General features: G+C 53.5%; 1 protein-coding gene across 2 annotated transcripts in view; it reads left to right on the top strand.

The window, feature by feature from the left end:
* ARHGAP26 (Rho GTPase activating protein 26) overlaps positions 1–21629 on the top strand; it is a 156955-nt gene that overhangs the window by 82926 nt on the left and 52400 nt on the right. For both annotated transcript variants that reach the window (XM_072872807.1, XM_072872808.1), the window contains exons 15-17: positions 1874–1961; positions 3113–3171; positions 4134–4239. In XM_072872807.1, coding sequence (XP_072728908.1) covers positions 1874–1961; positions 3113–3171; positions 4134–4239 — 253 coding nt within the window. The remainder of the gene's footprint in view (positions 1–1873; positions 1962–3112; positions 3172–4133; positions 4240–21629) is intronic.

The raw sequence follows: 21629 nt of genomic DNA, 5'->3' as shown, positions 1-21629 counted from the left end.
CTCAGCGGGGAGATGGATGGAGCAAGCGTCTGCTTGGCATCAGCGGGAAGAGGGTCTTGGTGCCCAGGGCTGTCCCCAGGGACCTGCCAGGACCTGGTGAGCGTAGCCAGCATCGGCAACATGTAATACAGCTCGTACTTCTCTCAGGTATCCTTTGCCGTCACTTGTCAGAGCCTATCAGGAGAAACTAGTTATCGCCAGAGAGCGTTTTGAAGATCCATTTGTGTTTTCATTTAAGGCAGCCCTGGAGGGTCAGGAGTGTAAATCGTGCAGGGGCAGGGTGAGCAGGGGAGCGGCTCGGACCTCACCTCTGCTCGATGATGGGAACAAGGACTGGAGAAGCGTCCTTGGAGGACGGCAGTGCAGAGGTATATGTGCGTCAGCTGTAGCTTGGAGACCTTCCTCACTAGTGCTATGAGAGCCGCGCTCGTGGCTGTGCCGGCGGCCGGTTCCCCGCAGTGTTACGTGTGGTGCTCGGTGACAGGGTGGGCATGAGCTGCAGCGAGGGGCTGTGGTGGGTGGATGTGGATGGCAGCTCAATCTCTGCCATCACTCACCGACGTTGCGTGCTGAGGGCCTGGCACCGTCTCGTTTGTCATGAGGTCTGGGCTGGGTTCTCCCCGTGCCGGGAGGTTTGCTGCTCCTCCAGGCTTCGCTGCTGGCGGCGGCTCAGGGGCTGCTGCGGAGCTGTGCGTCTGCTGCGGGGCTGGAGGAGAGTGAATCAGGCATATAAATAATTAAAGATGGCAAGAAACAGCCTGCAGTGGGGAGGATGGAGGAACAGAACAGGATGACATCAAGAGGCCAGAGGTGACAAAACAAATCGCAGCGCAGTTCTGCTGCGCCGGTGACCCCCCCAGCTGGAGCTGCCTCTGCGCTCCGTGCCCTGACCGCTTCCAAACACCCTGGGGGCTTCTCTCCCTCGCCGCTAGCGCAGCTCAAACCAGGCAGCGTCGCTGCTCCCCGCCCTGTACCTTGGCAGCGGTGAGAGGCTCCCGGGTCGCGGCCATCCCCGGGCGTTCCCGCTCTGTGAGGCGACGGGAGCTTCCCAGCCCAAGGCCACCTCGCAGCCAGCGTCGGGCTGGCGAGGGCGGCGTTTGGTGGCGCGTTCCTGGAGCGGCGAGCTGAGCGAGGGTCCCCGGGCGGGCAGCCCGTCGGATAACGTGCGAACGCCGGCTGTGCCAGAGCCCGGCCACAGAGCAGCGTGCAGCAGCCCTGCTTCCTCCCTGCCGTCCAAATGACACGCAGCTGTGGAGCCGAGGGAGTGTGGATCTGCCTTCCCACACCCTCCGCGGCGGGTCGGGCGGGCTCCAGGGACTCTTCCCCGCCTTGAGCGGGAGAACAAGCCACCTCCTGTCCCCCCAGACACCTGGGCAGGGCTCCTGCCGCCTGCCCGACACCCACCGGCCGCCACAGGGCCCGTGCCGCCGTTGCTGCCGTTGCTCACGTTCGTTTAGGCTGTGGCAACCCCTTGCAGCCTGCTTGGGGCTGGGGTTTGCTGCTGCGTCCTGGGGGCTCTCCCGTTTGTCTGGGTCCATGTCGTGTTTGTGCCCTGCTCTGTCACCACTGTCACTGAACACCACAGTCTCCTGCGCCGTGTAATGTCACGCTTTGAGTCAAACTGCTGATCTCATTGCTCGTGATTAATGTTTTTCTTTTCTTTTTCTTGTCCCATGCAAGTGAGTGTGGCCTGTCTCGTGTAACAAACTCTGCTTCCCTGCGGAAGTGTCTGTTGGGGATTGGCTTGTGGTCACTGGGCTGGGGAATAGCAAATAAAATGGGACGTGACGGTTTTCCCACACAGCTGAGCTGGTATGAGCTGGTATTATCTTCCCTTTGGTTCACTTTTTTCTTTTTTTTCCTTTTTCCTTAGATCCCAAAACAGCCACTGAAACAGAAACAGAGATCTGTGCAGAGTGGGAGATAAAGACCATTACCAGTGCACTGAAAACCTACCTGAGGTAAGGGAGAAAAGCCTCATCTGTTGCGGGGCTTCAGGACGGATTCGGTGATGGTCTGGGGTGCTACTGCCTGTCTTGCAGATCCTTAACAATAGCACTTTAATAGAAACAAAGAAGAAACTGCTCTAACAAAGAAGAAACTGCTCTTAGAGAATTTATTCTGGCTTTTCCCTTGACCCTCCAGCATGTTTGAGTAGGGCTTGGGGAATACGATCAGCTCTCTGGAAGATGCATGTATCATACAAACATTATTTTAAAAGCTCATTCTTGTGTCCCCTGCCCTGATTGAAGCTTTTCCTGAAGCTTTTCCCGATGGGCTTCCACCTAATGAGCGTGTGGCAGAAGGGGAGCACAGTGCTCCTCTAAGGGCTGTGGCTGTAGTGCTTTTTCAGAACCGGGTGCTGAGCTTTACTGTAGTAATAATTTCTGTGTGCAAATTGATGCCATTATCATCGTGGGTTATCTTCCCAAAGGGTTAGTTTGTTGGCAGCAGTCAGCATCTCATTATCCACAACATGCTTCTACCTGTCGCGACTGCAGCTCCTTGCTTGCTGTTGCTGTTCTGTGCGTTGGGTTTTATTTGAGAGAGAGTGCAAGAGAGAGGCTAAATCCAATTAGGGTGATGAGTATAATTAGCTTGGTGGATCTGAGCCTAGAAAATCACAGAACGCTACATAATTTTGCATGATTGGCAACCTTCGCTCCAGAGTTTGAACTGTTTGCAAAGCAATGAAGAACGTCAGCAGCTCCGAGATGTTCCGTTGAAGGGATGTGGAAATGGGAGGGGAGAATGGGGAATTTAATGGGAATGGTGACTGTTAAAGTTTTGTGACTAGGCTTGTTTCTCTTTTTAATTTATTTTTAAACTTACTTGGAAATCATGGGCTCACTAAACGTACCGAAACTCTGTGTTACTGAAGGAATGCTAAAATTAAAAATTAATTTAGTGTGGCACAGAAAAGGGAGGAAGAATATATTGAAGGTACTTCAATAGGTCTTATTCCTTCTGATGGGGGGAATTAACTGGACTTGCTGTTGCTTCATTCTGCACTTTTAAAGGTGTAGCTGAACTTACGGTAAGGGCAAAGCTTTATTTCTCTGGATTGCGTTACTCAGATGTGTTTTGTGCGTGTTACCTTTTTATCTTCCAGAATGCTTCCGGGGCCGCTCATGATGTACCAGTTTCAAAGGAGCTTCATCAAAGCAGCGAGTGAGTTTGTTGATGTTTATGGCACCGGTCTGAAAAAGGAGCGTAATTTGAAGCAACTGAGCATAGCCTCTGCCCTGCTGCTTCCCCGCTGACCTCCTTGTTCTTAAGTCCCGGAAAGTGGAATAAGAAAGGAGAGACAAGGGACGTGTTGTTGTTTGGGACTTACCGGATGAAAAGGAAACGCAGATGGTGCAGGGGGAGCGGAGAGCTGGCTGGTGGCAGTAGCTGCTGCTGCAGCTCTGTCTTGTTTTGACCATCTTCTGCCAAAATGAGGGAGGCCATTGTTCAAACACCACCTACGGTGTTTTGATGAGATCAGTCGCGGTTCAGATGTCTGTGCCGCTTTCCTTTGGCTGCCCTGGGAGAAGGTGCTTTGTACGAGAGCAGGTAACTCTCTGTGGGCAGCTGTGCAGCCTGCGTGCGCCCGGGTGGGACCAGGGGCTCAGGAGGGCTCACGTGGTCCGTGGCCACATCGGTGGTGGCCTCCTTGAGCGGCTCCTGCTTCGGCTGTCGGGGCACGTCTGCCAGCACCTGCGGACCCAACCAGCCTCTCGAGGACCAGATGCTACAGCCTCACCGGGCGCCGTGCTGAGCACATCCTGACGGTGCTGGGAACACGTTGAACGGGAACACGCTGACGTTCCCGTTGCTGGAATCAGAGGAACGCTGGTTACAGCCAGCCCCTTCCCTGATCACGACTGGCTTCTCACATGGCTGGCATCTGCTCTCAGCTCACTGTTTCAGCCCATTAGTTTCTTCCTTTTGGAAACAACTGGTTGGAGTTGGTAGAATGGGAAGGTGCTGTGGAGAGTATCCGCAGCATGCCTGGGTGTAGGGTGGAGTAGGGGGCAGGAGCCTCGGGTCCCTGGGATGTCTGTCGGTGTTAATGTTCGGGCCTGCATGCCTTTTTCCATAATAACCCCCCTGATGCGGAGATAAATAATTTTTTATTCCCAATGCAGAACTGGAGAATCAGGAGTTGAGGGTGTCAGAGATCCACAGCCTCGTTCATCGGCTCCCGGAGAAAAACAGGCAGATGCTGCACTTGCTCATGAACCACTTGGCAAAGTATGTTTATGACTGATATGTTTTTCTCTCCTTTTTCCACTTCCTCTGAAAGTTAATAGTGGTAGAAAAGTTTCCTTGTGTGTGTGCGGTGTTGAGTCATATCTGATTGGCGAGTAACTGGAAACCCATGTGTAAGTGAAACGAGGACTGACAGACGGAGCGGTGTGGGAGGGAGGGAGGGGGGCTTTCCTGCTGACCCGCGTCCCTGCCGTCCCCTGCCTGTGCGGCCGTGCCTCGGCCCCGCGGCAGCAGGAGGAACCCCTACGCTGCTGGGAATACAGCCTTGCTTTTAATGGCATGGTAATGGGGCTCGCCTATCCAGAAGGCAGAGCAGAGGTTAAACCCCTCGCTGGGTTTCAGATCAAGCCTAGTATTGAAGGACTAAAAGCTATTTCTTTGCTACAATAGAAGACTACTCTGTGGCATATTTTCTGCCTTTATGCAACCTGATTAATCAATACTTCTAGGTCACCTTGAAACTTTTTGAGGGCAAAGGAATTGAGTAATTTTTTTGCTTTCAGTGATAGAGCTGACCTATAATTTCCCATCTTCTTCCTGCGCCTGCAGGTTACCATGGAAACCTTTGATTAGTGTTTAAAAAGTGAAAGCATCATCAGGTGTTTGTGCCAGCCTCAAGGCTGCGGGGTCGTACCTGCCCTCGCTGTTCGCGCCGGCGCTGCGTGAGCAGGAGGGATCAAGCAGGACTTGGAAACCTGAGGAATGAGTTAATCGTCATAACTGTTTAGAAGAAGGTCTGGGAGAACCTGAAGTTATCTCTTTAAGAGAAAAAATAACAAATAGAACTTGAAATAGGCTTAAAAATTACTCCAGATGCTTTTTTATGACACGGGTTTGTATCTGTTCCATGGACTCCCCGGCAAGGCTGTTAAAAACCAGAGAGCTGGTTTAGATCTCGGTTTCAAAACTGTCTGCATTTACAGGCTCAAGCCAAGGGCCAGGCGGTTCCAGGTACTCCATCAGCCAAATATGTGCAAGGAATTTCATAACCGCTTAAGTGCTTTTCATTTAAAGGAGAACCTGGTGGTGTTTGAGTGAGACACGTGGAGAGGGGAGGCAGGTAATACAGTGGGTTTCACGCTGCTTAGCAGGGAAGGAACTAAAACAAAACACAAACAATGAGCATAGTGGTGTGTGCTATATGAGGAAGAGAAACAGCTCATAGCGGTTATTTAATGGGAAAAAAATTATCTCGGAGAAAGGCAGGAAGCCTGCTCTGCTGAGCTCGCGGCCCTGCAGCGGCTGTCCTGGCCCTGGAGCTGCGCTGCTGCTGGGGGCATCCCGGGCTGCGGGGCCAGGGCAGCAGCCAGCCCCGGGCACAGGCCCTGCCGCCTCCCTCCTGGGGCAGTCTGGCTCTCCGGCCGCTCCGCGGGGCTGCAGGGCCGCCTGGCGAGGAGGACCTCGCTCCAGAAGGGCGGCCTGGCCCGGGACTCATTGCTGCGGCTCTTGTAAATGAACCGGTTCAGGCAGCGGTACCATAAAGCTGGAGTAAAGATGTTGCGGTGGAGATAAAGCGTCGCATCTGCAGAAGATGTTTGGAGGGAGGGAGAGTATGGCAGAAGGGACGGGGGCCTGGCTGCCCCGGATGACCTGCATGGGGAAGGGGGATGCTCTGGGGCAGGGTGGGACCGGCGGGGTTTGGGTGCTGCCCCGTCTCTGGTGAGGAGAGCGGAGAGCTGGGCATCCACAGCGAACGCAGGCAAAACCGAAGGGCCCTTTTCTGGCCCTGCCAAGCAGGGCTGCACTTCTCGGAGGGGACTGCCTCATCTGTTTGTTTGTTTGTTTGTTTTAAGAAGTAATGTATGAATAATCAAGATTTGCATTTTTATCAGATGAGCTAAAAAAATATTTCTTACGGTATTACTGTGGAGATCTCTTACACTAAAAGCAGAACTCAAGCTGTATCGGTTAAATAGAGAAAGACAGTCTGTCCCATGTTGTCTTACATCTCCTGTTTCTTTGGTTTGTGCATTCGCTGCTGCTTATTGAAAAGGGACACGGGGCTCCTCGCGTGGCGTGGGGCTGCCGTTAATAACAGCAATAAAACCGTCCTAATACAGCTGCTACATTAAAAAATGGCAGTTATTAACACAAATTCAATATCAGCTGGGACAAGCGCCTGTGAGGTGGTGGAGCAGTGCCCTTCCTTCTGCGCAGCAGAGAAATGTCCTGGGTTTCTCGTGGCGGCTGGGTGCCCCCCTGCAATTCGGCGTGCGGCGAGGGGGGCTCGTGCTCCGGCGGGTCCCACGCGGGCAGGGGGACGCCGGCGCTCCGGGGAAAGCGCTGCTGCTCCCGGGCTGCGTCCCCCTGCACGGGAGGGGGAGAGGCGAGCTGGGGGCGAGGGGAGGACAGATCCCGGGGACAGGCGCAGGCTGGGTGGAGGGAGGGGAGTGTAGACATAGAAAATGAAGTTGATTTCTGCCTCTTGCTGTATCTCAAAGCCTATTTGCGCTGCCTCCTGTCTGATGGTCAGGTGTCCAGGCAATTATTCACTGAAATACAGAGCATGAGCCATCCCTGTCCGTGCTCCTTCGTCAGGAACGTAATGCTGCAAATTTCCTCCTCTGCTCTACAGACCCCGGTTCCAGTGAAATTTGCTATTTTGATGTTATTCTTTGACCCATGAGTAGGTGAAACCTTTAATTTTCCTTCCTGGGACATGTTCATGCTGTCAGGATTCCTGTGATAAACCCAGCTGTGATTTACTGTTCCTGAAAGAGAGGAGATCTCCTTGTTCTGACGTTTTTCCAAAGGGATCTCTGCAGGGCAGCCTGAACGCCCAGAGCCCGGACCGTCCCAGTAAGCCCCGTGCCTGCTGCCGCTGGCCCGGCCAAATAGGCATGTCTGAGGACGCAGCAACTGAAGTTAGGGAGACTCTGGTCATCTTAAAAATCACCTGCTTTCTCTTGTCTCAGGCCAGAGTAGCCTGTCTTTCGAAGAATTGAAAGGCAAACCAGCACGTATCTTCTGTTTCTTGTAGCTGCTTTAGTTACCAGAGTCTCTATTGCTTACTCCGTCTGTTACTTCTTGCAGCTCTAATGTTTGCAGGGGATGGCTGGTGAGAGTGCTCCTCAAAATAAGAAAGACACTTTTTAAAAAGCTGCATGAAGAGCTGATGCCAGGAGACGTGGCGAGCTTGCTGTGCGAGCGTGCATGGTACCCGCTCTCCCAAATGCCTTTTCCAGCATCATTCTTTTGCAGTCTCTGCCCAGCCTTCCCTGGGTTCGTCGGGGCAGCACTCGAGCTCCGCATGGCGCGGGACTCCTCACGCCATCTTCAGGGTTTTCTCTCTCTTTATTCGGGGAATTTTTTCCCCACTGTTTCTAGCTGGGAAAGGAGGAAAACAGAATGTCCTCGGTGCTGCCGAGCACCTTGGGTGCAGCGGCTGTCCCGCAGCACGTCACCTAGCAACACGCTCCTGCTCGCATGCTTCTGGCTTGTTTTGCTGCAGATATCTCCTTTTGGCCCAGCACCTATCTCCAAGAATGGCTATGCTGTAGTTTCAAATGCTTTTTTATCAATAGAATGTGCCAGCTCTGATTAAACCAAATCTTTTTTTTTCCTGCCAAATAAGTTAAAGCAGTTCAAAGCGAAGCGGAGGCGCGTGGTGCTGCTGAGCTTGCAGGTGGCTGTGCTGATGGTGCTGCCGGGAGCGGAGCTGGTTGCAGAAAATTGCCATTTTTTGTTAGTGGAGCTGCAATATCATGCCTGTCTTCTTCTTCTTTTGTAATGTACTTTCTCACCAAGGAGTAAATGCTTTGGAGGCGCAGAGCAGGAGGATTTCACTCTGATTATGTTTCAAGCATTTGGGAATTTTTTTTTTGCACGGCCATAATTTGACATCTGAGCCTTGCTTTGTTCTTGTGGCGGTGAGATCCAGGTTCTCCAGTACAGATGGTGCCGTGCTTGTGCACCCTTCAGCAGGGCTCCCGAGCCCCTCGGGCGGCTCCGCATCGCTCCGTGCATCGCCGCTGCTGCTCCACGCGTCCCCCGGCCTGAGGAGCGGGGCTGCCCCTGCCTGCGCGTCCGCTCCTCTCCTGGCAGAAGGTCAAAACCATTAAGGAGGCTGCAGAAGAAACGTGTGTACGTGTATTTAGCAGAATTAATTATCTTTAATCATTCACAGCTGCGGCCTGGCCAGCAGTGACTAGTTCCCTTTGTTTTTGCTGCGGTGGTATTTTCTAGTTTACGTGTTTTAACCAACATGATAGTGATTGCTATCTCTAGCACAAATTGTTTTCCCCTTATCGGTGCCGATGGTTTCCATGGGCTGTGCAGGGCAGCTGCTGTCGGCCACCGCCCAGAGATCCAGCAAAACCCACCCTGGGTTACAGCCCGTCGGCGGGATGGGGCAGGGGCTGGCCGTGGACTGAAGCGCATTTCAGAGGGCTCTGCTGAACGAGGGAGTGTTGGCAAAGGAGAAGAAGAAAACGTCCTCCAGGTCTTCTGCCTAAAAATACAACCCGGTGCTTGTTTTCCTTCGCGTGGAGCAGTCCCGTCCTTGGCAGCCGCGTGCTGTGCTCCCTGGGCTGCGCTGCCTGCGCAGAGCCCCACGGGAGCCGGGGTCCCCGGCAGCGGCGCGGCGCTTGCCGTGGTGTGCTCTGTGCCCGGCGGCTTCAGGAAGCCCACTGAGGCACCTGTGCAGGACTCGGGGAGGCTGCTTCCCCAGAAATCTGCTTTTCCTTGGGTTGTTTTCCCCGTTTCCCCCCGAAGGTGCAGCCGGCGAGGAGGCTGACGCCTCTTGGCACAGCAGGTCTGATTTCATCCCTGTGGCAGCTGTTTATGCTGCTGTCTGGTAACTATTCATTTGCTTGATTTATGTATTACTTCCAGTAAGTCATTCTTGTCCAGGACGTTCTGGAAATTTCCACTAGCCGCTGAGGCCTCTGAGATGCACTTCTCTCATATGCTCCTCGCCTGATTTGGCTGCCAAAAGAAAATAGCGAGCGAGCTCTCTGACCTCGCGTGGCCAGGCCAGGCAGCGATCCTCCGGCGCTGCTGCCTGCTCGCCGCGCTTCAGCAATGCCATGTTTTTGCCTGGCGCCTGTCTCTGATCCCTTTGGATCGCGGCACTGCTGGGTCCCAGGTGAAGCCCCAGGAGTTCGAGTCACCCAAAGGATCTGGGCGGTCCTGTGGGTAGCAAGAGGCATGTCACACGAGCGGTGACTCCCCGTAGGCACGCTCTGCCTTGCAGGAGCTGGGAGCATCCTGCCTGGGGCTCGTCTGTCCTGGGTCAGGCTTGTGCCGTGCTTTTTTTCCCCCCTCTTCCCTTTTTTTTTTTTTCCTTTTTCTCCTCCTGTTTTGTTTCTCTGCTTTGTGTCTTGGTTTGGAGCATCAGGTCCTGGCACCTGGGGAGCTGGGATGGGTGCTGCCGGGGGCTGCAGCCTGGTGAGCACCGTGCCTCTGTCCCGTGCCGGAGCCAGTCCCATGCCAGAGCTGGTGCCGGTGCTGCTGGGCATCCCCAGAGCCGCTGTGCCGAGGCATCCTCAGCCCCATCTAAGCCAGTACACTGTCTCGGGAACGGCCGGTACGGGCAGGTTCAGGGAGAGGCAGAGAGGGGATGCCGTGGGGCGTGAGCCCAGCCCGGCTGCAGCTCCCCGGAGCTTCCTCCCCACCGCAGCAGCCAGCGAGCGCTGGTGCCTCCGGGTCTGTGACCCGCTGGTGTGCGTGGAGGTGTATATCCGTGTCGGTCCTGCTGCGGGCGTGCATTGCCTATACGTACCCTAGGCGGGCACAGCAAAAGGTGTGAACCAACATATAGAGTAAGGAAGAAGGACAGTTTAGGCTGATCATGCTAAAACAAAGCAGAACAAACCAAACCAAGAACGTCCTTGGTTTTGAAAATACAGTTCTAAGCAGCTATTTCAAATCATCCTCTTCCCGATTGGAGCCAAGCCCACTCAGATCAATAAAAATCCCTTTTGTTTTAATGCTTTGACATGATTAGCAAGTATAGCCAGTTGTCTGTTTATTTTTCTGTTCCTGCGTGGGAAAAGCCAACCAAGCCAGCAGCAATGCAGCGGGCTCCCTGCAGACGGCAGGAGAAGGGGGGTTTGGAAGGAGCGGCCTGGGAGGGCGGGTGAAGGGGACGGTAACGGCTTCGCAGCATGCCGTGCCGGGGACCCGTCCTCGCTCCCGGCTCCGAGAGGGCAGCGCGACGCCCTCCGAGTCTCCCTCCCCCATCGCATCGGGCTCTGTGCAAATTCTGGGGTACTTTTAACATTGGAGACGGGCGGTGGATGAGAGATTGCTCTGCAGATTAGTTGGAAATCTTAGCGCGTCCATCTTGCCTGGCTAATTTAATTACAGCATTTAACTGGAACCACCTGTAGCTCTGTGGAAAGACAGGGGCCACGGAGGTCCGCAGGCCCCTGGCAGAGCCTCCAGCGGGGGCTGCGCTGCCTCTCGGGCTCCCCCGTGCTCACGCGCCTTCCCAGCGTTAATGAACTCTGCATGTGTTTGCCGTAACGTCTCCCTTGTTTTCTTAGTTTTTGCATTAGGCTCCTGAAGATAATTTTACCTTTAACATAGTTTGCTAGGGGTTTAGTTTTTCCAACCAGGGAGGTTTGCAGAGAGGAAGGAGCCTGCCCTGTGCCTTCTCCTGCCTCCCCGCAGAAATCCTGTGTGTGTTCAGCTCCCGCAAAGGCAGAGGCAGCACTTGAACGTGGTCAGCGGGCGCTCAGGCCTCCCCGGCTGTCGCAGGCAGTCTCTTAGATGGTCTTGATCTGTTTGTAAATGACTTGTGTCCGTTTTTCTTCTGCTGCTGCAAAATAATCCACTGGATTATTGATAATGTGCCAGTAGCTCAGCTCCTTCCTCCTGCTCAAGTTTGCAGAACGTTACCCCAGGTACGCAGCAGCACAGCGAGCGCGGTCCCGAGCTGCGTTTGCAGGTAGCAGCTGGGGTAACGGTGACGCTGTGAATGCATTCCCTTGTTTTCCTGCTATTTTCTCTGCTCAAGACTTGCGGTGAGGGGGATCCTTTCCCACCGCTGAAGCCCTTTGGCGGGAGGCAGCCCGTGCTCAAGGAGCAGCTCTGGTGTGATGCAGCGGGTCCTTATGAACCGTTCGTGCTTTGGAGCCGGAGGTGTCAAGGCCTCGTGGGGCAGCAGCAACACCTTCAGTGTGCTTTATTCGAGGAGCTGGTGGTGCTCTCTGCAGAGCAGAGACCACTGCGGGCTTAGCAGGTACTGGTGGGGGCATGGTGCTGGGTGTGCGGCTCCCTGGGGATGCCGTCTTGGGAATGCCGGGCGCACCGTGCAAAGCATGAGGCCGGGTGCATGCCCTCCCCCTTGCCAGCTCTGGCTCCCTCTTACTCTTCTGGTTTTGTTTTTAATATGAGATTCTGCAGAATTTAAAAAAAAAAAACCACAAAAAATCCCTGTAGGTGTTCGCTGTGTTTTTTGGGCTTGGCTTCCTGTAATGTGTAAATTAGCAAAAGGTTTTGTTCTACTTCTGCAAATGAACTTTTAACCTCCTAAGCCTGAATTGTCAATAGAGGAGCTGTCTCCATTTTCTGGTAGCTTTTTCTTCCATGCTTCTCCAAAAGGTCCTTCTGTATTCTGAAGGCTCCTCAGTTTTTAGCTGGAGAGGAATGCGCTTCAGAAACTGCAGCATCTCTCTTATCAGATTCTTCACAGCTCTTGTATCTTCATAATGCATAACAGTCATCTCTCTAGATATGATAATGGGTGTCTTAAATTAAGCTAAAGCTTACATCACCAAGGCTGGCAAGACCAATCATTTAGTAGCATGTAATGCGGAGTGCGCTGGGTTTGCTGTGGAGTTTCTGTGGTGGAACGTCTCTGCCGAGCTCCTGCCGGGCAGCCGGGATCTCCGGGAGAAGCACCAGGCGTTTTGTATTACCCAAGCGTGAATTCTTGTGGGCTTGCGTTTGAACTTTATGTTGTTGTACAGAGGTTGTTGATAGCACATAATTATCTGGATTCTTTTTAATTGTTTATCACAGTGAAATTGAAACTATGTACAGAAACAGATTGAATCTAGAGTGAGCAAAAGATTTCCAATAAATAGCTGGCGTCTCTCCCTGGTGGTGTCTCCTCCGTCCCCGCAGACAGAGTGGGACTTAGACGTTTTAATGAGAGCTTCTCCAGATTGCTCTTTATGCTGAACAGACCCAGTACTAAACCAAATTCAATTATATAGATTTTAGTGAAATCCTTTTTCAGCAGAAGAAAGGAGAATAAAAGTCACCAGCGCCAAGATGTCTTTGAGCTGCGGTTTTCCCCGCGGTGCTGGGAGTGATCGCCGGCCCAACCCGGACCTGTCTCCTCCGTTTGCCTGCAAGTGACTAAACCGCACGTCCAGTCGAGGTCTAGGCTTTTTGTAACTACATTCAAACTTAGAAGCATGTATTCTTAAAAACATCTTCAAGGCACACCCGGAGGAGCGCGGGGCGGAGGGTCTGAATGCCGCTGGTTGGGGCTGGGAGGGCCGGAGGCTCTGGGAGCCACTGGCGGAGAAAAACCAAATGCAATCACAGCTTCCCTGTGGAAGAACCCTGGCGATGCTGGCACCCACGCGGGGAAAGGAGCTGGTTTGTGCAGGACATTCTCTGGCTTGGTGGGTGATGCCAAGCGGACCAGGACTGCGCTGAGCGAGCCGGTCCTGCTTTCCATGGGCTTTACCTATGCGTGTACGTACAAATGTATGTGGGGCACTGGAGTCTGGAAATGCGTTTCTTGGCTCCTGCTCCCTTGATCTAACTCACCCCACGGAGGGAGGGGGCAGGAGGGTCCGTCCATTGGCTGCATGGGTGCCCCACTGTGAGGCTAGGGATTACCAGGCTGTTATATTTATTAAATTAAAGAGTTACTGTGCTCTTCTAATGTAGTTCCATGGAAGTTTGTGGCAATTTGATGTTATCTACTGCCATGAAAAGTAGGAAGGGCATCATGGGGTGAGCGAGTTTGCCCACGTGTGTGTGACGGTGCACAAAATCGGGGGGGCGTGGGGGGGTGTTATTTTTCCAGTTGTTGGGCAAAACCTTGTTCCACTGGCAAAGATGGGACAAGCGTTTTACCTGCTGTTGTTAACCATGACTTTAATTTATTCTACAAAGCTGGTTATTTCTGTATTCCCTTTCTTTCCATTTAAGCAAATTTTTTAGGAATTTAGCGTTTTGGAAGGAAGGGCAGTAATCTTGCATCTGTGAAGCGGATGTGCTCCAAAATACTTCTAAGGTGGAAGAAAAAAAGTCAAAAAACCTGCTTTGTTACTCTTCCCTGTGGCCGATGCATTTGCGTGAGTATACAGGTGTACACGAGGGTAACTTTGCTCATTACCCTGCGGCCTGGCTCTCGGCTGGGAACTATTTCCCGTGCCGCCCTGGAGGGGCAGCCCCCGTTGGGCTGGAGAGCGGCGGGAGCTGCACTTGCTAAAACCGGTGCCGGTTCTTGCTGGGAGGCTTTCTGGAAGCCTGTTTGCTTTGGCTGTTTTCCATCTGTCAGGTAGGCTTCGGCGTGTCGCTTTCCATGGCGGCAGATCTGTCAAAGGGTTTCTTGTTAACGTATACTTGCTCTTTCAGGCTTTTATTGCCCCGCTGGCTATGTAGGTTTTCTTATTGCAGTGTGCAAGCATTGACGATTCCTGTTTTCAGTGGAAAACCTGCCTGCGCAGCGGGGCCTTTGCTGGGGGCAGCGGGGCCGGCAGCGCTCGTGCAGGGGACGGCTCTGGCAGGGCTGCAGGCACAGCTCGGAGCTGGCCAAAGCCCTGCTGCAGCACGAGCCGCTGCCGCGGCTGTTGCTAATGGGTGCAATGGCTATTATTACCGTAAAGCGGAAAGACGTAATTAAGTGTAGCAGACTGAAGTTATAACTGAAGGCTGTGCTTGCACACGTACAGCTAAAATTAAGGGAAGAAGCGCAAGGCTGGTGGGTCAGGGTGTGGGGTATGGGAATTGCATTCACCCGGTGTTGCCTCTTGGTTGCGTGCTGTGAATGTGAAGTTGGCTGGCGTGGCACTGGGGTTTGGCCCCTGTGGGGAAGGGTGCAGGCCCTCTGCGGTGCCCGGCGTGCTGTCCCGTGGGCTGCGGGAAGGGTGCCGGTCTCAAACAGGGCATTGCCATTGCGGGGTGGCAGCGGCACAGGGGACAGCGTTCACAGCCTTGGCAGTCCCCGTCCCAGCTCCATCCCTGGGGGACGTTTGAGGGTGAAGTCCCCGTTGGCTGGCTGTATTTCTGCAGGTGGAAACCGCAGTGACATTTTAAGATCAACTTGTGGTCACGCCCATGGCTTTCACCGGGGCGCTGCCGACGCCGTGCCGGGGCGTGGGGAACGTGCCAGCCCTGTGCCACTCACCCCAGCTGCAGCCTTGGGCTGAGGGTTGGCGAGCAGGTTCGGGGTCCCCCTGAGATCTCCCATCAAGCTCAGCTTGGGATGATCAAAGATCTCCCAAAGCCATAGAAGATGGCTTTGGAAACGGAGGCGACTTGGTCTGGAAAGCCTGAGTCAGAGGAGCCTTGCAGCACCATATGTGTTTTCCTTGCAAGTCACAGCACGCGTGGTATTCACACTGATTAGGTTTACCGATACTGAACTTCACATTTGGCCTCTGCATCTGTTCAGTGTGATATGAGTGCCTTTTTTTTTTTTTTTCCCTGGGAGTGAACCCAAGCATCCAGCTGTGGCCAGAGTCACCCGGGAGAAAAAGAGAGTCTTGTTGGAGCAAGTCAAACCGCCCAGAAACAGTGCAGGCACATGTTTCGTCCCAGCTGAGCAGGGAAACCCGAGAGCAATGCGGCTGCTTGCTGAAAACCCCTTTAATTCTCGATGTTGCATCCGAAGGTTTTGTCAGCCGCATTCGGAAACTTTCTCCTTGTCTTCGCTGGGCGGTTCTGTATTTCCCTGGTGATCTCTCCTCCTTTTGGATCCGCTGGCCTCCATCTGCGTTCCGCAGCACTTGGCTCTCCCCGCTCCTCGCTCGAGCGGCGGTGCTGTAGAAGTTGCGATGCTGTGAGGAGTCTCTGCAGCCTGCAAAAGCCTGGGCTGCGCATGGCGTTGTTTTGCCCACGCTCCCATCCCTGTTCCTGCGTGCTGAAAACGTGTGGTGACCACGTGGCGTCTGAGCGAGCCCAGCGAGCTCGTCCTCCCCCGGCTCCAGACTCCTCTGGCCCTTGCAGAGCTCCCCTCATCCAAGAGCAGCCCAGAAGAGCACAGGCATATCCAGAGCCTTAATAAACACGACAGGGTAAATTACGGTTATGCAATTTGTAAGTGTATCGTTTCTGTGCGTGTGTGCTCTGGCTTGGGAGATGAAGCGGAGCTGGTCGTGCTCCCCGGTCTCCGCTCCCCGCTGCTGTTCGCGGCAGCACGGCTGTCTGACAGAGGCCACTGCAAATCGATCTCCCCATCACCTCCTCCTATGCGCGTGTGCCTTTTAGGAACGATTATGCGAATGCTACCTGGGACAGCAGCGGTTAGTGCTGCAGGTGCAATTTCTTTTTAACTTGCCACAGCCTTTTTGGTTCTCTTACTGGGAGCGATGGGTGGCATTTGTGTTTACAAGGGCACTTGATGAAGAATTCCTATTTCCAGTCTCCTCTGTTTCTGATATCACAGGAGAGGAGCTTGATTTAAAAAAAAACTCCTTTTAGTAACTTGAAATATTTTCATGATTATTGTTATTAGTCTTATTTTAAAGGTTGAGCTGTTTCTTTCCTGACCCAAGTTTGCTTTTGACAAAATTCGGTATTGGGCTTCTGTTTTTGGGTACCAGGGATGGCACGGATGCTGGCGTCATGCAGCCTTCCTTCCTAGCACAAGGAGGTGGCCGCGCACAGACTGCGTTGCAGCGCAGCGTTTTACAACGTGCCTGCAATAAAACGCCTGCTGCGCTCCCAGCCGTCGGACAGCGTTCCCGAGGCACGTGGGCTGCCGGGGCTGGGTAACCCGCGGTGGGCTGGAGCGAGGAGCGAGCAATCCCGGGAGCTGCAGGGCCGCTCTCTCCCAGGGCTCAGCTCCTCCGGCCCCTCGGAGAGGGGCGAAGCCGAGCAGCGGGAGCCGCTGGTGTGGCGGCCAGCCTGGCCCTCGCGCGGCTCCTCGCCCGGCTCTCCACCGACACGCTCATCAGCTGCAGCCCAATTAAACTCAATAATGCGCAGGGATGACTTGAATGCACCCAGGAACATTTCCCAAAACTCATTAGATTTTATCCGATAAATACCACCAATTGTGTGCGCTAGCGGCCGCCTGCTCTCTGCCCGGCAGCGTGCGCGATCCAAATTAAATGGGTGGAAATGAGGGGAGCTGGGGGGGCAGGGACGCTGGCTGCAGGGTTTCGCTTGCGTGAAGCCCAGCAGCCTTGCTGAGCCGCTCCCCCGGGTATAGCAGGGAGCTATAGTATAGCTATACCTCCCCCAGACAGGATTTTCTTTGCGAGGACCTGGTGGGAACACGGCTGCTGCCGTGGTTGGGTCTTGCCGGCCTGGGATAGTACAGCTCTTCCACATACCCGCTCCCTCCCCACCAAGTGGCTGCTGGATCCATGGATGCCTTTGTCGCCCAGCCTGCTGGCTGCATTCGCTGTGCTTTTTATCTTTCATTCACGTCCAGAGTCAAATGTAAGTGTTTAATTTGTAACAAACTACCCAGAGCAGCCTAAATAATTTTGGGGATTGCTAGCCCTCCGCGTGATTGGCTTTTCACGTTAAATAGAAGCTCTAATGGTGGTGGCAGACGTGAAATCCATTTTTATCTGTAGCAATATGAATTAGCTGCATTATTTTCCATCCTATAAGGTCTTGTTCGGCCAGCCATAACAAGCACTTTGTTTTCAAAGGTTTGTCCCAGGCATGGAAATAGAAGCACTCCAGACTTTGCCTTTGTTCCCTTTCAGATGTTTGTTTTCTCAGAGATTTTTCTCTGAATCAGGGAAGGTATTTGATCTAACAGCAGCACTCTTTGGCTGAGGCTCATATGCATGCATTTTCTGTATAAAATACATACACAAAGTAATTCCGGCCACAGAAAGCAAGAGCCAGGTGCCCCAGTGGCATCCCCTGGAGAGGACGTTGCTGCCCGTGGAGGTGTGCGGTCGCTGGTGCCCAGCGCGGCTGGGGCAGAGCCGTGTGTTCACTGAGCTAACAGCACGCACCGTGTCCACCGGTATTAAATAATCCCACCGGTGCCACTTCACAGCCCGGAAGTCTCGAGTTCGCGCACTGTTTGTCGCCCTTGGCTCTGTGCGTGGCGTTAAGCTGTGGTGCCGGCAGCTGCTGCTCGGCCCCAGCGCTGGGCTGGTGCCGGCTCTCGGCCGTGTTACTGGGAGGAGTGGGCAGCTCCCACGTGCTGCACCCGAGCGTGCTCTGCTGCTCCCGCAATACGGGTTTCTTTGTAGCTTGCTGGAGAAGCAAACGAGGTCTTTAATTGGATTTCCGTGAAAATAAATATGAGCTGTTGACCGGGCTGAAGAAACTTAAACCATTAGCGCCCGTAAAATAAAAGAGGGCCAGTGCGGCACTTCCCCCAGCCTGCAGCACCCCCGGCTCCGCTGCATTTCTCCTCCGATACACGATGCCGATGGCAAGCCAGTGCAACAAAGAAATATTTACTGTTCCTGTATGCTTTCTCTGCACTGAAGCTTGACTACCAATTACTCTGTATTAAATTATGTTTGGTCATGCCGGTGATTATACAGTATCTAAGCAACCCAGGCATAATCTAATTTAACACACAACATGGATTTACTCCTCTCCCATTCTCCTGTGTTTTTCTGAAAGTGAATGTAAAGTGAGCGGGCGTCCACGGACACCCCCGGGAAACACGACCTGCCCGTTCAGCTGCAGGGACAGCGCTCCCACGGGAGCCCTCGGCTCCCGGCCCGCGGTGTCCCCTCGGGTTGCAGAGCTCGGTCTCCGGCTCCTTTGGCTGGGTGCTTGCAGTCGTCAGCAGCACGCCTCTTGGGACCGCACCGAGTGGGTCAGGTCTTCACGGAACAAAGTCCCTTTGCAGGGCTGCTCGTTGGTGATGCATGGCAGAGTACAGATATTCCCCCAGTCGAGGGGCTCCGCAGTCTGTCCCACGCTGCCGGGCTGATCTCCCGCTGATCCTGGAGACACGTGGGAACCATCGTGTGCTGCGAGGAGGAGGAACGGCCCAGAGTCCAAAAGTCAGTGATAGCCCGGCATGTCGCAAGCACCAAGCAGGAGTTAAGAGGTTGCTCTGCATGTGTCCCCATTAGTTGTTGCTTCCCACCTCCTGCTTGTGCTGGAAGCGACTTCTGCAAAGCGTGGATGGAGGGACAACTGAAAAAGAACCCATCTAAATTAATGTTAGCACAATTGCTTTCAGAGTACACCGGTGGCCAGGAAGGAACAGCAGGTTAAAAGGAAAATACAGCAACTACTTGGAAACCTTCTAAAGAGCAGCTCGGGAACGGCACTAACAATGCCTGCCGAAAAGCACCAACATTAAGCACGCTTTGGGATGAGAACATCCCATCTTTAGAAACTGCGGCATTATTTTCTAGCACAAAGGATGATGAAGAGGTGTAATTTATAGTAAATTATCATGTGGATAATGGATGTGGAATTTGAAGGATGTGAAAGGTGAATCATGTTTTGTAGCATAGCTTTGGTAACGGAGCGTTGTGAAGACTGCTGCTGGAAAAGTACCCGTGGTACAGATCAGAAGTTCATGTGCCACCAGACCTGCACAGTCGCAAAACGGCTTCCACACTTTACGAATTCAAAGCAAACGTGGTAAAGAGGAGTTTGGTGCCGAGTGCGGGAGGGAGGCGAGGGCCAGCGCCCGTGTCTGGGTGCGTGGGCATTCCTCGGGCAAAGGGCAGAGCCGGGCCTGCGGCTGGTGCTGCAGGACCGTGTCTGGGCTGGGAAGCCATTAATAGTTTGGTCTGAAATAATTAACGGACCGTGCACAGCTGCCTAGCCGTAATGAGTCAATGACAATGCAGTTTATTAGAGTGATGTATTACATGCTAACGGTAATGAGAAATGGAGGGACCTAATTTTGTAAGACTTAGATCAGTTCAGTTGTTTTTTTATAAATGAACATTGTTTTACTAACCACAGAAGATCATTGAAATTAGTACTTTTCAAAACTATTTGAATTATAGCTGCGTTTTTCAAAATCCAAATAGGAGCATGTGAACATGTGTCTGAAATATAGACGTTGTTGCGATGTAAAAACGTTGCTGGCATTTGTAAATGTCTTGATAAGGAGGTGGGTTGGAGTGGGGGAAGAGGTTTGAATCCCTATATAAGTAGGAGCTAAGCAAGTTTTTTCCCAAGTGAGAATTTGTTTCCTATTGGACTTCTGCCTTTCTCTCCGCTCCGCGAGGCTGTGACCCCCGAAAGAAAGTTTGCTTCTTTACGTCGCTGCGTGCGCAGCCTGGGCTGCTCTTGCCTTCGGTGAGGAGGGGGAGAGGCTCAGCACCCGCCTGGGGAGGGGGACGCTCAGCCGGGGTGCGTGGAGGCAATGGGGAGAGCGGGGTGGCGGCAGCCCCGCCGGGCAGTGCATCGCCTCGCCGCCGGGCAGTGCATCGCCTCGCCGCCAGCCAGGGCTCCTTCCTCCTCGGGTTATCGTCTCTGCAACCAGAGCCTGTCTCGGGGGCAGCCCGTCTCCCCCAGCGCTGCAGTTTACTGACACGGGAGATTTCTCGGATGCTTGCGATAAAATATTCAGAGCTTCCTGACAGTGGGGGAAGTTACGGGTAAGGGGGAGGTCCCACAAAGCTGCCAAGGGACTTCTGCCAGGAGCTCCGCACCTTTGAAGTCGTAACCCAAGCCCAGACTTGGAGGAGGTGACCGCTCTCTGTATTCTCCAGGGATATAACACACACCAGAAGTGAGACTTACTGCCTGGATGGAAAATAGAGCTGAAGTTGCCGTTGTCAGGGAGCTAAGCCAGCAATCCTGAGCCCCTGAGCATCCCTCAGTGATGAGGTCCTCTTCTGCTGCCTAAGGAGCCGTATATAGGGATGAGGAACAAGGAGTCCTTGCTGGATCAAGTGAGATTTGGATGAAAAAGGATGGAAAGCATCTTTTCTTTTAAGCCAGCCCTAGCTTACGCTGTGCTGAAATAAGCTAAGCATGCACACAAATGAGCACTGTGGTGTCTTGGCCCTGAGACAGTAATAAAAGCCCATGGCAATAACTTTTTGGGACAATCCAGCAAGATCTGAGTCTCAGCCTCACTTTGTGCTGGCCTAGTGCATTTGTCCAGGGAAAACGAGAGAAAGAGTAAAGGGAAAAGACACTTTAAAAACCCCTTAAGCTAAAATTGTGTGATTGCGCTGCCTGAAGTCATTGAGTTTCCTGGTTGAAGAGGTCAGGAGAAAACCACAAGAAAGAGTCGCGGAGACGGGGCTGTAGGGCTTCCACCGCAGGTCCTCGCTGCGTCACCCTCGCTGCGCACACGTGCTGTTGCGTTACGTGTTGTTGTCTGACTCCAGCATGTGACTCGGCCGGAGTCCCTGGTACCCAGCAAGGTTGGTCCGTGCTTCAGCCAGGTGTTTGCCATGGAGCCGCTGAGCACCTGGGTCCCCTGGCACTTGCAGTTGGACACGGCCCGGGGACCTCCGGGCTGCATCCCGCGTTGCAGCGTGCCCTCGGTGCACGGCAGCGGGGCTCTCTGGGGCCGAGCCGGGGCAGAGGACGTGACCCAGGAGGGCTGCCGATGCTTTGCACCACTAAGACCAGGGGCCAGACCGGAGCTACTCCAAAGTAACCCCCCCAAACTCACATTAGTGCCAGGTCCTCAGCGTGAGCTGTTTCACTTTGCTGAACTGATCTGCTCCTGCTGGGCTGCAATACTCGCAAACATAAAAATAGATGGGGATGACAGGGAGGAAGGCTCGAGTGTCAGTGGGTCCCTGGGAGAGCCCCTGTCCATGTCAGGCGAATTCCTCGGCGGGGCAGAGAAGGACGCGTGTGCGTGCACGTGGGTCCGGGGGTGAAGCCTGCTCCTCTCCTTCCAGGCTCTTCTGGTTGGGCTGGATGGGGCTGACCTTTGGTGCAGGCACAGGCTTAAATGGGTGAGAAGGAACTGGGTTTTGGAACATATTAGGTCACTCATTCAGTTGGAGAGCAGCGTGTGTCAGAGGTCCAACAATTTGTTTTTAGAAGGGTTTTAAGCATTAATGATTCAAGATGTTTTCCTGGGAGTGGTTTGCAACATGAGACTCAGTGGCCAGCGTAGCGTCGGGGTTTTATGGGATTAGGCAATTTGCTAAGGCTGAGAGGGCTCTAGCAACACAATAGTTAAATTTGTACTTTTCCACATGGCTGAGCCTTCAAGGAGCTCACCAGGAGTGTAAAAAATGTAAACAGCATTGTAAGCTTTGTGCCAGCCATGAGGCAGGGAGGGGGTTTCCGTGCACATTAGTTCTATCACC

This window comes from Ciconia boyciana, chromosome 9, assembly GCF_034638445.1.
Source record: "Ciconia boyciana chromosome 9, ASM3463844v1, whole genome shotgun sequence".
Taxonomy (NCBI): Eukaryota; Metazoa; Chordata; class Aves; order Ciconiiformes; family Ciconiidae; genus Ciconia; species Ciconia boyciana.
This window is presented reverse-complemented; position numbering and strand designations above follow the sequence as displayed.